Below are 14,092 nucleotides of genomic sequence, written 5' to 3' on the forward strand. Positions count from 1 at the left end.
GAGAGGATGCTGACAGGATCTCTCTACACCCTTGGGAGTTCACACGCTTGGTTTTCTTGACTAACCACCACGAGCAGCTCAACTTGTCTCTTCAGTCAGATTCAGCCCCCTCTAGTGTCCTGCTGACTCCAACCTGCTCAGCTGTGCTCTCAATACCTGACAAAGGCCTCTTTGGCATTGAGCTACTGAGAATGGCAAGGAGGAACAGGACTTCTTCCAGTGACTACAGTGCCTCTGGGTTTGTAAACACAAGCTGAGCTCATATGGATTACAGTCTGGCAGCAAATTAATTTCTACAACCCCTCTCAAATGGAAGACATCACTGGACACAGTACTCCTTGGACACAAAAAAACCCCAACACAATTACCTTTTTCTATCCATACTTTATTGCAGGTGTACATATAATTATTTATATTTTATTTTAAACAAGAAATTCCTTTCATGGAAAGGAGAAACTTTTACCTTTAAAATAGAGTGATTATAACATGAGTATTTTACAAATATGTACAAATATTGGCAGCTAGTTTCTAACATCAGCTGATAAATGCTTACACACTAACATCTACCAAACTATCAAACTCAAAAATAAGAGACCTTCTAAATCCAAACAAAAAATAAATCTACTACTAGCAGGAACAGGTGTTTTTGTTTTCTTAATATGAATACAAAAGTTGCATAAGAGATATTCACAGTGCTCGTAAGACATTGATTCATTTTCAGTCTATACACTAAAGTGTCTGGTCTCCCCTTCATATGCATATGTCACTTAACAGTACTGGAGGGAGCTGCACAGACCACTGAGAGAAGATGGTCAGACCTGTAGAGTTTGCCTTCCCTACCAGCCACGAATAAATACAGGAATCCCCCAGGTATGTACAAGGCAGTGATGCTCATGCAAGAGTCAGTTACACTGTTTTCAGGCACTGGTGTATTTTGTAACCAGCGGCAGCAGCCTTACAGCGCTTCACCAAATCCTTTAGACACCTGGTAACTGCAAAACCAGAATAGTGAGCTGCCTGCTGGCAATAAACACTTCCGTGATGTGGTTAGGCTAAAGCAGACATGGATGTGATTGTCTTTGAGAGAAGTGTGCACACGGTGCACATGCATTTTATGACACTTTTCCAAACAAATATACCCACTGAATTTTGACCCTTTTTTCCCCTGTTAACAACCATTCCCAGAACCACAAGTAACTGCACATCTGCATGGGTGGGAGAGCAACAGGTTAGCAGGGCCCTCACTCCAGACCTCCCCCCCCCACCTTTTTCATTGACAGGCATTGCTGCAGTAAGAGCCATCCCTCCAGCTCCATGGTGGCTGCAAGAGCAAGGCTCCTGCATTGCTGCAAGGCTGCTCCCTGCAGTACAGCCACTGGCCTCCTGGATCCGGGCCATGCCCATCTCCCGTGGCTTATAGCCAGACAGGAACCAGGTAACAGGGAGTCACTGACAGTGGAAGGCTTGACTGGACTGTTCAAGAGTAACCAGCCAGATGTCCTTTATCCATTTAGGAGAATTCATTTTGGATGCAGTAAACATACCTCAAGTACTTTGCAAAGGCATTTTGGCTTTGTTTGGAAGAAAAGGAAAGAGGCTACAGTGAACACACAGCTCCTAATAGTTCATTACAAAAAGAAAGAACAGTGTGATCAAAGAGGGCACAGTCAATTAAGTTGTGGCTACAGTGAGCCTGTGCCCATCATTCATTCCTCAAACACACAGCTTGGGTTTGGTGCTGGATTCATCTCAGAGGATGTAGAGCTGCTGGTCCCACTTCAGTAAATGCAGATACACCTGCACAGCCTGTCTCTACATCACACTCACACAGAAGTAGCAAGATGATGGACTTCATGGATTTGCTACTTTAATGACTTATGGGAATGCAATTTACCAGACAACTACTGAGCTTGCAAGCCCATCATCAAAACAGCAGCTCAAACCTTCCTTGTCATGGTCTGGCTTCCTTCCCTTCCTGAACTAGGCTATCTTCAGCTTTTGATGACCAACACTACACAACACACACTTCCCCAACCAGCAGAATAGTATTCCTCTGCTTCTGGAATTTGCCAAAACACGCCTAGAAGGCGGTCAAAAGCTGGGCACAACGCTGAGCCTTCAAGTACAAGCTTCCCAATGCTGGGAATTGATGAGGGGAGGAAATCAAACATATATTTATTTGCATGTAACAAGGTAGCAGGACGTTTTCCACACCAAATGCTTGGATCAAACAGCATAATTATGATTATTTTCCCTAGCAAGAGCCAGCACAGCCAGCTCTACCACTCTCAAGATGACCAAACAAGTACCCTTGGTCTGGCACACAAACACCCTACACCAGCCCTGCAGTACCACACACACGTATTTGCATGACCTATCCGTGACTAAGTAGGACACAGTCACTCTGTCTGTCCTTACAAAGTGACTTTCTCCAGTCCTTACTTGCCCCCTAAGCAGAGGGGAAAAAATCTAAGGAACAGATTTATTAAAAACAAAGAAAAGATCAACATTAAAGTATGTATCAAAGTAAGGGGTGATCATGCCTGGACAAATTGTCCAGTCACACTCCTCTCTTTAAAAGCCAGTCAGCTAATGCTCTTGCCCTCTCTACTCTCAGAAGCAGCCAAGTCATTTGTTTTATCTCCTCCCTGTCTCCCCTAAGGATATAATGCTAATCTGCATCACAGCAGTAGTAGACAGCTGACAGTCAGTTCCATTTGTTGCAATAAAGAAAAAAAAAAACACCACACATTGTATGTGGCTGGATGCTGACAACAAAATAACAACAAAAGACGAAGAAACTCCTGGCAGAGCAGGTCTTGCTCCCAATGCAACAAATAAGCAACTTGTGTTCATTACAACTGAAACAGGCCAGACATTTCCATGCACAGCCCTCCAAATGTGCTAAAAATATATCCTGGCCTGACAGCTGTTGGCAATGTTGCAGCAGCACAAACTGAAGACAAACACACTACCTATACACTAGCATTAAGAGACATGGACCACAAGAGAAAAGCAGGAACATGGCATAGACTTTAAATTTCTTTCTGATTAATCCATTTAGACACAGTTTGCTTTACTCGCTCAGCATCATTTTGGTCCACTGTTTTTTGGTTTTTATGTTGGTTGTGTCACTGTCAAGGGTGCAGGCCACTTCCATTTCCTGCTCAGACTGACACTTCCAATGCCAGTGTTAAGTGCTACACTCAGTTGATTTGCCCTGTCTGCAGAAGTGATGCCACTCACTGATACGGAGCATAATAACAAAGCCACTCACCACCTCCTGCAAGAACCAGAGTGACATCACATGTATTAATGAGGTATATATTTCCATGATGAGCTGTTTCCTGGTATGGAAGAGCTCCAATCTCATTACACCACGAACTCCTCTGGGACCTGGTCCTCTCCCAGAAGATCCAAGGAGAGGCAGTTCATGGATCGCTTCCCGTAAAGGGCAGACTTGGTTTTGCAGTCCGCTGTGGAATACACGCAGCCGTAGATAGACAGCTTATCCTCGAGGCTGCAGCCGAAGGTGTAGCTGTGGGACGTGTCTGAAGACAGCGTGGCACTTAGGGATGGGTGCTGGCGCTTGTACAGGCGGATGTCATCCAAACTCTGGCTGTGCTGGTCTGTGCAGCTCCTGCTTTTGGGCGATCTGACCTGCCAGTTCAGCAAGACACACACAAATGAAAACAATGAGCTCAGATACAGCCTAAGGATGCTGGCTATGCCATGCTAAAAGTTTCCCAAAATTGTTCTTCTGCTCTTTCAAAAGAGCCCCACCAGCCTTCTGAAGGATGTTGGCTTAAAGAAGGAGCTGTGAACAATTCAGAAATTACAAGTGCAATAAGCTGTCCTGCCACGTTGAGCCAGATCCTGATCTGTCTGCACTGTGTCCTCAGTGTCCTGTGCAATGGATGAAACACTTGACAGATACTGACACCTGAATGACCTCACACTTCTTGGCAGATCCATGCAGTTGTCCTCAAATGGACAACACGCACTTAACAAAAAACTACCCCAAGTGCTTGAACACACTGAGTTAAGTCTAATGAGCTGAAAGGAAGGTTCAGAAGGCAACCATGCAAATGCAAACTAATGGGTTCCAGTGTCCAGTAATTGCAACAGTTTCATCTACATAACATTGTTCCATAAAGAGCAGCAACAAATCAGCAGTAATTCCCAGAGGCACCATCTTGCTACACAAGCCTCTGTGAAGGAATTATTGACCATTGGAGAGTATTTCCAGCTTCACCACTTGTCTTTTTTTCTTTCTTTGCCTCTTTAATAATCACCTCTTAAATGCTATTATTAAGGCTAATTTCAAGAATATAATTTTGAAACCAAGACACTTCTGTTGACACCACAGAAAACTTCCTCCCAGTATCACTTCCCTCACTGCCATGGGAGGGGAATTAAAAAACTACCCTGAGGAAATCCTGTGCTGGCTCAGCTGTACTCCCAGAAATAGGAATATGTTGCACTGTCTGGTCAACGCTACGGAAACCCTGCACCATTTAGTTACACAGCCTTGTAAGGAAGGTTTTGCTAGTTTTCTAAGGAGGCAGCAAGTATGTGATGCACTAAAGTAACAGCCAGGTCTTTGCGATCATAAGACAGGCCTGTGTTGAGCAGAACCATTTTTATAAAACAGATGCCTCACGATCATTTAACAGCGTAAGCATGATAACAGCAGTAACTTCAAAAACATTACAGCTTTAAGCAAGATGCCCACTTCCAGCCATGAGCTCTTAAGTCTTCCACTCAAATAGAGGAATAAATTAATTATGATTTGTACTGTATAGTCTTCAGCTTTGGAAAAAATAACCAAGATTTTATTCAAACCTCCTACAGCACTTCATGGACTATTTTGCTGAATAAATGAAAATTTCTTATCATTTTTGACTCGGTCCAGAAAGAAACTTGAAAAATTAAAAAAGAAGTCCTAAGAAATGACTGAAATCCTTGTTAAGTGTTTTAGAATTCTCTCAGCAGATAAGGCCAGTTTGGATTAAGAGACGGAAGAAACGGTAGAGGTATTTTTTTTGTGGTTTTTGTTTTGTTTGGTTTTTTTCAAAAAACCACAACATTTTTACCCCAATGGGTACAGCTATACTTTGAAAAGAGGTCTTAAAAAAGACATTTTAATAATCTTCTTCCAAATATAAGTTCTTCTATGAGGTACTTTACCATATATAGTTTTCCCTTTCTCAAGTGTTTGATGAAAAGAAAACCTTGACAACAAAGACTTCAGTACACAGAGTATAATCACACAAATGATACAACAACTAGAGCCTGAGCATCTGGTTTTGCTCTGATGTAAGCTACTTCTGGCTTCAGGAGCAGGAAGATGATCAAGTTGGCAACTCACATCCAAACTGCATAGATAGTCTTTGCTCTGTATTGCACTGAAAATCTGGAAGTGTCTGATTTTCCATGTCCCAGTAAGAAGACTAAGGCAGACAATAACTGGCTTGCAAGATCTCCCTGCTGATTGCTCCAAACCTTTCTACACTATTCTGAACCCAAATGCTGCTCTTATCCTATTCCTGACAGCAGTAGCTGGCCAGCAGCTGGTTTTGATTACACCATGTAAAAATCAGTCAAATCCAAACTAATCCAGGTGTCCTGATTTACAGCTGTCTCCATTACACTAGATCTTGGTTCAATGCCCACACAGACCCTCCTGCTGAGCAATCTCTCCCTTACCTGGTGAAGGGATTCCACACTTTGGCCCCTCATTTTGATTAGTGTGACTTGCACCACAGACAGAGATTCCTGATTTATAGCTGCAAAGGAGAAGGAGAAAGTGAAAAGCATTGTAAGTTTGAGGTTTTGTGGGCTGTGGAACAGGGAAGTTGTTCTCACAGGCCACACTCAAACAGTGCTATCCTCTAAAGATAAATATACATCATTAAGCACCCTCAGTGCTCCAGGAGTTTTGCTCATGAGTACTCATTTTTGGCCCTAAAGATCAGTGTTTGAAAACTTTCAAGAAAACAGTTTCTTGCCAACTTGTCCCATTTTCACCCTTCCTGCTTTGCTATAAAGGCTGTATGTATCAAGGCCAGACAGCTCCTGCATAATCCTGTTGCCTACCATTCCCTGTATCACAAGCCACAAAACTTTACCTAGAAATTCCTGTGACCATCCCATCTGTGGGATGGTTCTGCGGTTGAACCCCTTGGCTGTTTTGTAGCATACAAGATTTTAAAGCATATTCCTTCCCTACAAAAGGTTTACCTCAATTATCTTTTTGTCATTAACTGAATATAAGCTTGGCACATTTAAAGAAGGGAGACTTTGAGGAGCACAGAGGAGAGCAGCACTGTACAATACAGAATGCTGGCCTTTAAACTCTAGATCAGCTGCCTGCAAATCTTGTTGCAGTAGGGCAGTAAATAGCACTGGCAGCTCTTTGGAAGGAGATAACAGTTTTCTTAGATCCCTCAGATTACACCTGTTGCTACAGCCTTAAAGAACAGCATTGAGCAGCAGCAGAAAGCCATCTCACCTTGGCAGCTAGCAGCATCTAGAGGCAGGGATTCAACAGATTCTCCCACAGTGGCCTCCTCTAACTGGTCTCCCTCTAAAGGCTCATCTACAGGCATCTCCTCTGGCTCATCTACTGCCAGCTCAAGCTCTAGGAGGAAGAGAGCAGCAGGAGAATGGTTAGCATTACAGTTGTGCTCCAAGCTGCTGTACAGTCTCTTACTCCCTGTTCTCCTGCAGAAGACAAAAGTGGGCTCCACCTGTCCAAATTCTTTACCATCATCCTGAGTGTCATCTTCAGCCCGTCCTTTGCTGCCACTGTCAATGCCGGAGCTACCGTAGCTGATGGTTGAGCTGCAGGATTTCTCCTTCCTATGCACCCGGTCAATGCTGAAGGGCTCATCCACCGACATTTCCACGGACACGCGGTGCCTGGAGTCGGCCTCGATGCCCGAGGTGTGGGAGCTGCTGTGACTTCCCGTGGACTGGCGTGAGAGGCGGTTGTCCCTGCGGCTGCCGCCACTGCTCCCGCTGCCATGGGAGTTCTTGTCGCACGGGTCCAGGTCCATGTCTAGAGTGTCACTGATATAGGACTCCCGGTAGCGCTTCTTCTCTGAGGAGGAAAGAAGGGAGAAACCAGTGAGAACTTTAAGGAAAGGTAGCAAATATATTCAGGAAGTTCTGTTGGCACAAAACTAAGGAACAACTTCTGCAGCTACTGAACAAATACAGGGACACCTTTGTATTTTGTTTGCTCAACAGATGGATGCTCAGGTGGTTGTAAAAGAATTAGTCATATTCACTGTAAACCCAGCATCTCCTAAATTAGAACAGGCAGGTAGAGGCAGTTATGATACAGAAACCAGTAGGTTTCAGAGTGAAGGTCAGTAACAACAAAGCAAAACGAAAGCAAACAAAAAAAGGGAATTACTTAGTTAACTTCAGTGCTCTATCTTTAAAACCAGATGCACTGATTGGTTCTTGAAATACCCACCACTGTGTGAAGTCAGTTAAGAACAAGATTCCTGTGGCTGGTATTTATTAATGGTTTATTATTTCTCCCATGGCTTGTATGTACTGAGGGTGGTCGAGAAATCCATGAGACACTAATGGACACAAAACAACTCAGTGCCTTTAGCCCACAGGCACTTGATCAGTGGCTCACTGATCTACGTGCCACTGGTTGCACCCACACAGCTCAAGGCCACTGCTGTAACCCCACTGAAGGGAAAGACAGAAACCACTTAAAAGGAGATATTACCCCTCTACTGCTCTCACACAAATACACTTCCTGATCACAGTCTACAATGCGGGAGCCATAAACACTTCTTAGGAATGGACTTGAAATGTATCTTACATCTCTGTTTCTATTACTGACTCTCTGATAAGGCAGAAACACCATTAATTAGATGAGAGCATCCACCATGAAAACAGGAGAGACTAACACACTGTACTCTTCCCCTTTCCAAACTCCCTTGGGTGTTCCCTATCATACCTTCAGCTTCCTCCAGTTTTTGGATCTGCTTCAAAACTGGCTGAATATTCAGAAAGAGCCGGTGGCTGTTACTGAGTAGCTGCAGCAAATGCCGTGACCTGAAGGGGCAACCCGTGTAGTAAACCAGTTTCCGTGCAGAGGGCAAACCGTCTGGCTGGATTTCAAATTTTTTCCCCTGCACAAAGAGGAGAGATGCCAAAGAAATGAGCAAGAGCACGTTTTTAGTCACACAGCTACCAGAGATAGCCGTGCTCTTATGTGTGCAAGTGACAGGACCTGAGGCAGCAGCACAGGCAGGCTGACAGCTTTGCCACGTCCCAGGCTGGCAGCCACTGGCAGATGGCCTCCATTCCGTCATACTCACCAGAAAGGCCAGCTTCCCGATGTGCGACCAGGGAAAGTCGTAGAGGAGCTGGCGAACGTGATTCACCTCCTGCAACACATCAAACTCAGAGTGACACAGGGACTGGCAGGTACAGGGTGGAGCCAGCGATGTGCAAAGAATTTGCAAACAACCAAGAATGTGAGATATGTGGAGCCTGGTGTTCAAAGGGGAGGCAGAGGAGCCATGGTGAGGGGGGAGGACAGGGGAACTGGGCAGAGTTAATGGTACACCAGAAGGCTTTCACAGCAGTCTGTTACCTGATAGATGTGCATTCCTCTCAGGGTCAGGCCCAGGATAACTGTCGGTCGATCCTCCTTCTTATCCTAAAAGAACAGAAGAGTCAAAGGTTAATCTACAAAGACCATGCTCTTGTTCTGGCACCTACTGCAGGAGAGGTAGCAGGACTCCTCATCGGGCAGATGGATCAGCTCATTTGGTTTTTATTATGTTTGTAAAGTGCACCTTGCCTTGTTGACCCCTGAAATATCTAAAATCCCCTCATGCTGGGAGGTTCAGGCATGTCACCATGTCCTAACTGCCCTGGACAGGGAATCCTGTAGCTTTAGTGATTTGAGAGTATGGACAATTACTGCTCTCAGAGGTACCTTGTAACCTCTCTTGCAACCACTTGCTGTCTCTGCTGTCCCCATGAACATGCACCACTCTTGTTCTCCAGGTGACAAAGAGCCCAAAACTGAAGAGAAAGCCATCTCTCTCTCCCTGCCATAGCACTGCTGTTCCCATCCAGGGATTTGCTAGATCTTAGGTGTCCCTTGGCTGAGGGGAGCTAATCAATGCCCAGTTACAGGGACTTTCATTCTAACATTCAGTCTTGGTGTTGGGAGCAGGTGGTTTTACATGTTTATTACCTGGGTTGAAATACTGTCTGGCTTTTAACTCATGTTGCATCTTGGTATGACATACTTGGTCTCTAATCAGATTCTTTTGCTTGAAGACCAAAAAATAGCATTAACTAATTCTTTCAGCTCTCCTAACACAGCAGAGTTAGGGAGGTGAACACATACTTTTTTTGCTAGGAGGAAAAGTAGGAAGAAAATTTTGGGGTAAAAATGTATGGACTCACAGAGCTCAAACTTTACATCCTAACTTTCCTCATCTGGCTTGCAAGATACAAGCCTTGTGCCATCACATTACCTCACCCTTCGCCCCTGGTACCATCCCTGTCTTCAGTTCAAAGTCACTAAGAAATACTTTCTGCCTCCTAAGGGCAAAGAGCTTTGTAAATCAGTATTGGTCTGAATGAGAGATGTGGGGTGCATTGTGTTTTCTTTTGCAGTTCCCAACTTCAGTAGAAGCCATGAGGAGGGTGTTAAGACAAAAGTGACTGCTTTTGAAATCTCAGGGCAGCCAGCATACCAACACCTTCACCTAGCACCCCTCTGCGCTTGATCAGGCGATTTGTGACCCAAGTGGCACCTAGAAGGAGGATCTCTCACCACAAAATGTGCTGTGTCACTCAGCAGGAATAAGAGCATATTATGGATCAAACAACACATGGAGGAGTACATGATGCCTAAGTTCAAGTCAGACAGGAATTTGGATATTAAGAGCAACCAATTTCCCAGCCTTGATGTTTTCTGATATAAAATGTATCATGTCCTGCCAGCTGGGTTTCTTACGGCAGTCAAGTGTAACTAACTCTCTTGTGACTGCATCATTAACAGCATTAAGAATCAAACCAGAGGACTGAAGAGACGTAGGTGAGCATCTATGGTTTGTAAGCATTTGTTCAAAGGACATGGATACTTCCCAGACATAATTCCCACTGAGCACAAAAACCCAAAAAGTTTAATTATGAGTCTGACAGAGTAGAATATCTCCATTTGGAAAAAAGGCCCAAGACGTTCCTAATTGCATAGGCAGGTTTCATTCACCTAAGAGGAACACAAAACTTCTCATTAGTCCTATTTCTAGATCTAAACTTTCAGCATGTGAAAATGAAGCACCTTCTGTTTAAGCAGGCTTGGGTAAGGGGTCTAGCAAGCAACAATGCAAGAATCCAAAACTGCTGAAAAAAGCATACAGCTGAAAAAATGCCAACCACTCTGGCAGGGTTGGAGAAGGAAGGGGATACAAAAGTTGGAATGACTCAGTGTCACCTTCAGTTACTACGTGACATTTGTGTGAAAGCTGGCTGACCTCTTGTCATTCTTTCAGTGAACTACAACAAGAAAAAAAAGAGGCTTCACTGATTTCCCTGGTGCAATTCTACTGACAGGAAGGGACAAATATGAAGCTTTGCCATTCCTGTGGCCAGTTTCTTGGCCGAGGAACAAAATTAAATTCCAGCTATATCTGTATATTGGCAACGGATTTGTTTGTGGGGACAGGCCTCATTGGCCGAGCATTTTAGATTTGTTTGGCCTCTCTGAATCAGAGGCAACCGTCCCTCAAACAAACAGAACGAAAAATGCAATGGTGTGCTCAATTAATGATGGGAGAGAAGTTCAAAATAAGAAGCTCTTTGTTTAACCTTCTGCAGCCTGTAGAAGTGGACGGGCACATCTTCCAGCAGGCAGGACTCCTTAATGAACTTCAGCACCGCGTCCTTAGCGCTGAGCCCTTGCTGTTCTCGGTGCATCTCTGGGGCATGTTTCAAGATGTAGTCGCTCCCCCTCTTCGCAATTATCTAAACCGCAAAGAAAACAAACAGGTCAGCAACTCTTCAGCAATCCCCATGAGGGGCAGCTGTGAGCAACAGCAAAGCAGTGGCTGGAGGTGGAGTAGGTTCATATATTCCCTCAAGATGTTAGTCCACGTTCGCCTCTACCTCCCTGGAGGATAAGCATTTAAAGCAGCCCAGATGACACCGATGTCTCCAAACAGATCATAGTGGCAAAACTGTAACAGACCAAGACTATAGAGGTCATGTCAGATCTTTTCACTTTTAAGTATTGCAATTAGTTTTCCTAAGTCTTGGCATCCATAAATGTTTATGGGCAGATAACAAATACTGCTCTGCATGCCAGCACAATCAGCAGCAACATCTCCAAACAGGCAGAAATGCTAGGTTTTCCTTTTAAGACCAGAAACTACACATTAGGCTTATTTAGCATTTCCATCCTCAAAGGGATGGATAACACTATCTCAAGGTATTTTTTTATCTGTTGGGAGTGGTTGGCCGGCACGTGGCTTCACTAAGCAGTAGAAAAACCTGCACTGGGCCTTTAGCTCCTACCCTGCAAGTGCCCAGTTCCCATGTTTGCCCACATTCCCTCTCCATACAAGGCTACTGGGCAGCTCAGCCCCCTCCCATGCCCAACTGGTTCTTTTCAGGGTGTAAGTGGCAGTGACAGGTAAGAGGGATGATTGGCTGAATTCACTTCACAACATCCCTCACCACCAGGGGCATTTGAAACTGGGTTGCACCAGAACATCCTGCCAGGAACAACCTGTCCTGGCTCAAACCAACCAGACCCCATCACCACCCAGCTCCCACTTACATGTTATATTAAACCCCTTGTTTACTCTGTTTGCTAACACCTCTGCATGCCTTGCCAGATTAGTTACCCTCCCACAAGGAAGGCGGGCCTTGGTGGAGGACAACATGAATGCCATCAGCTGCGCAATGTCAGCAAAAAGAGATGTGCCAGCTCCATGGTTCAAAGCTGGGTGGGTCAGCCCAGGGCAGCACTGCCTCTCCTCACTGGCACGAGACTTGGGGCAACCCTTGGCCAAATAAGAAGCACGTGTTGAAGGAAGTGATTGTGTTGGGTGAGGAGATTGCTCACTATCTCCCCATGGGAGCCCAGAGGCAGGGAGAGAAGCGTCCCCATGCCTGCCAGATTTTGCTGTTTGTAATGATGTAATAAATCACCCACATACTTGCTTGGGGTTGTGGCTCAGCACAGGTGAGCAACAGTCTGTGATAAGCTCTTTAACTGCCTTGGAAACAGCACACAAGACCCACCTTTTCCAGCCCTTTTTTAGCTACCTCCTGACTGGCACCCCATAACAAGGAATGGCATGGGATGAGGGCCTGTTGTCTGGGAGAAAGGCACACTGCTGCACAGCAAGGCAGACAGGCTAGGATTTGTGCATGAAAGAGACTATCAGTCTTCAAGACAAGTCCTGTCACTGTTCTGAACCTTCTCCCCAAAGCAGGGGACAGTATCTTATAGGGGAGATGCAACTTGCCTGGGACAAGTAGCCAACTAAGAGAGCGTGTCTTAGCTAATTTGCCTCAGTTGACAATTAAATCAATTCTTGGTTGTAAGTCTTGAAGGGCACAAGTCACATGTACATGCTTATAAACAAACATGCAAACCCCTTCTCTTTCCTCTTACTGAACTTGAGGCAGAGATTAATGACAAAGCAAGCACCAGAGGCACTGCACAGCAGTACTACCCTGTAGGGTTTGGATCTATCTATCTCTCCCTAAGGCAAGCATTACAGAGATGGGAACAAAGGGCAATGGACTTGGCTTCGCAGCCCTGAGGTTTTCCGGAGAGCTTGGGTTGTGCAGATCTTGCTGATGTACCACTGGAAGCACACAACCCTTTAAGCCATAGAAGAATTAAACAAAGACAGCTGCACTGTTAGAGTTATTCATGTGACACCAACACATTCCATCACCAAGGAAGGATGTACCACCACCTCACTAATGAGTGAGCCCAGGAACATGCACCTACATCCAGCGAAAAGACAAGAGATACCTCCTGAGGGAGCTTCAGGGTGACACTCTACCTGTCTGCCTGATCATTGCAGTGGGAGATGAGGAAGTCGTGTGGCTGCAGTTAGGTACCACCTTGGCATAGCTCCTGGTGCATGCATAATCTGTTGACAGAAGGATTCCCCCCCAGACTTACCCATTGCGGGAAATAAGCCTGAGGTTCAAAATATTTGCCAGCGTGGACCTTCTCTCTGTAGTTGCCCAAGTCTGCCTGTAAGCTGTAGGCAGCCAGCAAGAAGTAGATTTCTTCTTTGTGGTTGCAGTGAGACATAAGTACTTGCTCTTTGAGATGGCAGTAGTAGAGCTGCCGTGCCACCTTATCTCTGCAAGACAAAGGCAAATTTACTCCATGAACAAAGTTCAGATAAGGCCCCTCAAAAACATCATCCTGCTAAGAAGAGGGATTAAACTTTGACACATCTGATGTGTGCCAATGCTATCCTGATACAGGTCTGTGTATAAGGAGCACCAAACCAAGATCAAGGTCTTCTCCCACTAAGTGTTGTACAAACAAGAGAAATGGTAACTTCTACCTTGAGGAACATGAGATCTAAGAAGTTAGGGCAGAAGATAGATTAAAGAAAAATCACATCACACCTGTTTTGGAGACTGACTACAATCAAGCACTTCTGTTTCCCTGGAAAGCCTGTAGCAGCCAGGAGAGTCAACTCCCTTGGACTCCCAGTCCTGTTTCTTGCACACCTGTCCTCCTTTCCCCTCTAAACTTGGCACTGCTTTTTTGTTTCACCTTGCCTTAGGCTCATGATACTTTTCAACAGCTAATTCCCTGCAAGGTAGATCAAAAGACATGGGAGCCCTGGGCTTGTTTTTGTCTTCTTCCTCAAGCTGCTAAACAGGGATTGTCTGATAAGGCGTAACTATGGCATAGCCTTGATAACCCACACACCCCCTGCCCTCAGAAATCATGGGAAGCAGGCTGCTGACATGTACATGTAGATGAAGTGCTGGACACTACAGTCTGCTTGTAAAAGTGTGCATGTATAGTTTCAAGGGGCCAGATAACTAC

General features: G+C 45.0%; 1 protein-coding gene across 6 annotated transcripts in view; it reads right to left on the reverse strand.

Moving 5' to 3' along the window:
- Positions 1-368: 368 nt before the first annotated feature.
- FRMD1 (FERM domain containing 1) overlaps positions 369-14,092 on the reverse strand; it is a 40,780-nt gene continuing 27,056 nt past the window's right edge. For 5 of the 6 annotated variants that reach the window (XM_039569609.1, XM_039569612.1, XM_039569611.1 and 2 more), the window contains 9 exons: positions 13,202-13,388; positions 10,867-11,022; positions 8,630-8,695; positions 8,352-8,420; positions 7,988-8,162; positions 6,770-7,105; positions 6,515-6,643; positions 5,710-5,789; positions 369-3,660 (listed from right to left, as the gene is read on the reverse strand). In XM_039569609.1, coding sequence (XP_039425543.1) covers positions 3,373-3,660; positions 5,710-5,789; positions 6,515-6,643; positions 6,770-7,105; positions 7,988-8,162; positions 8,352-8,420; positions 8,630-8,695; positions 10,867-11,022; positions 13,202-13,388 — 1,486 coding nt within the window. In that variant the 3' untranslated portion in view covers positions 369-3,372. The remainder of the gene's footprint in view (positions 3,661-5,709; positions 5,790-6,514; positions 6,644-6,769; positions 7,106-7,987; positions 8,163-8,351; positions 8,421-8,629; positions 8,696-10,866; positions 11,023-13,201; positions 13,389-14,092) is intronic. The other variant, XM_039569614.1, reaches the window with a different exon arrangement.

The sequence above is a fragment of the Corvus cornix genome, chromosome 3 (assembly GCF_000738735.6).
Source record: "Corvus cornix cornix isolate S_Up_H32 chromosome 3, ASM73873v5, whole genome shotgun sequence".
NCBI classification, from domain to species: Eukaryota; Metazoa; Chordata; class Aves; order Passeriformes; family Corvidae; genus Corvus; species Corvus cornix.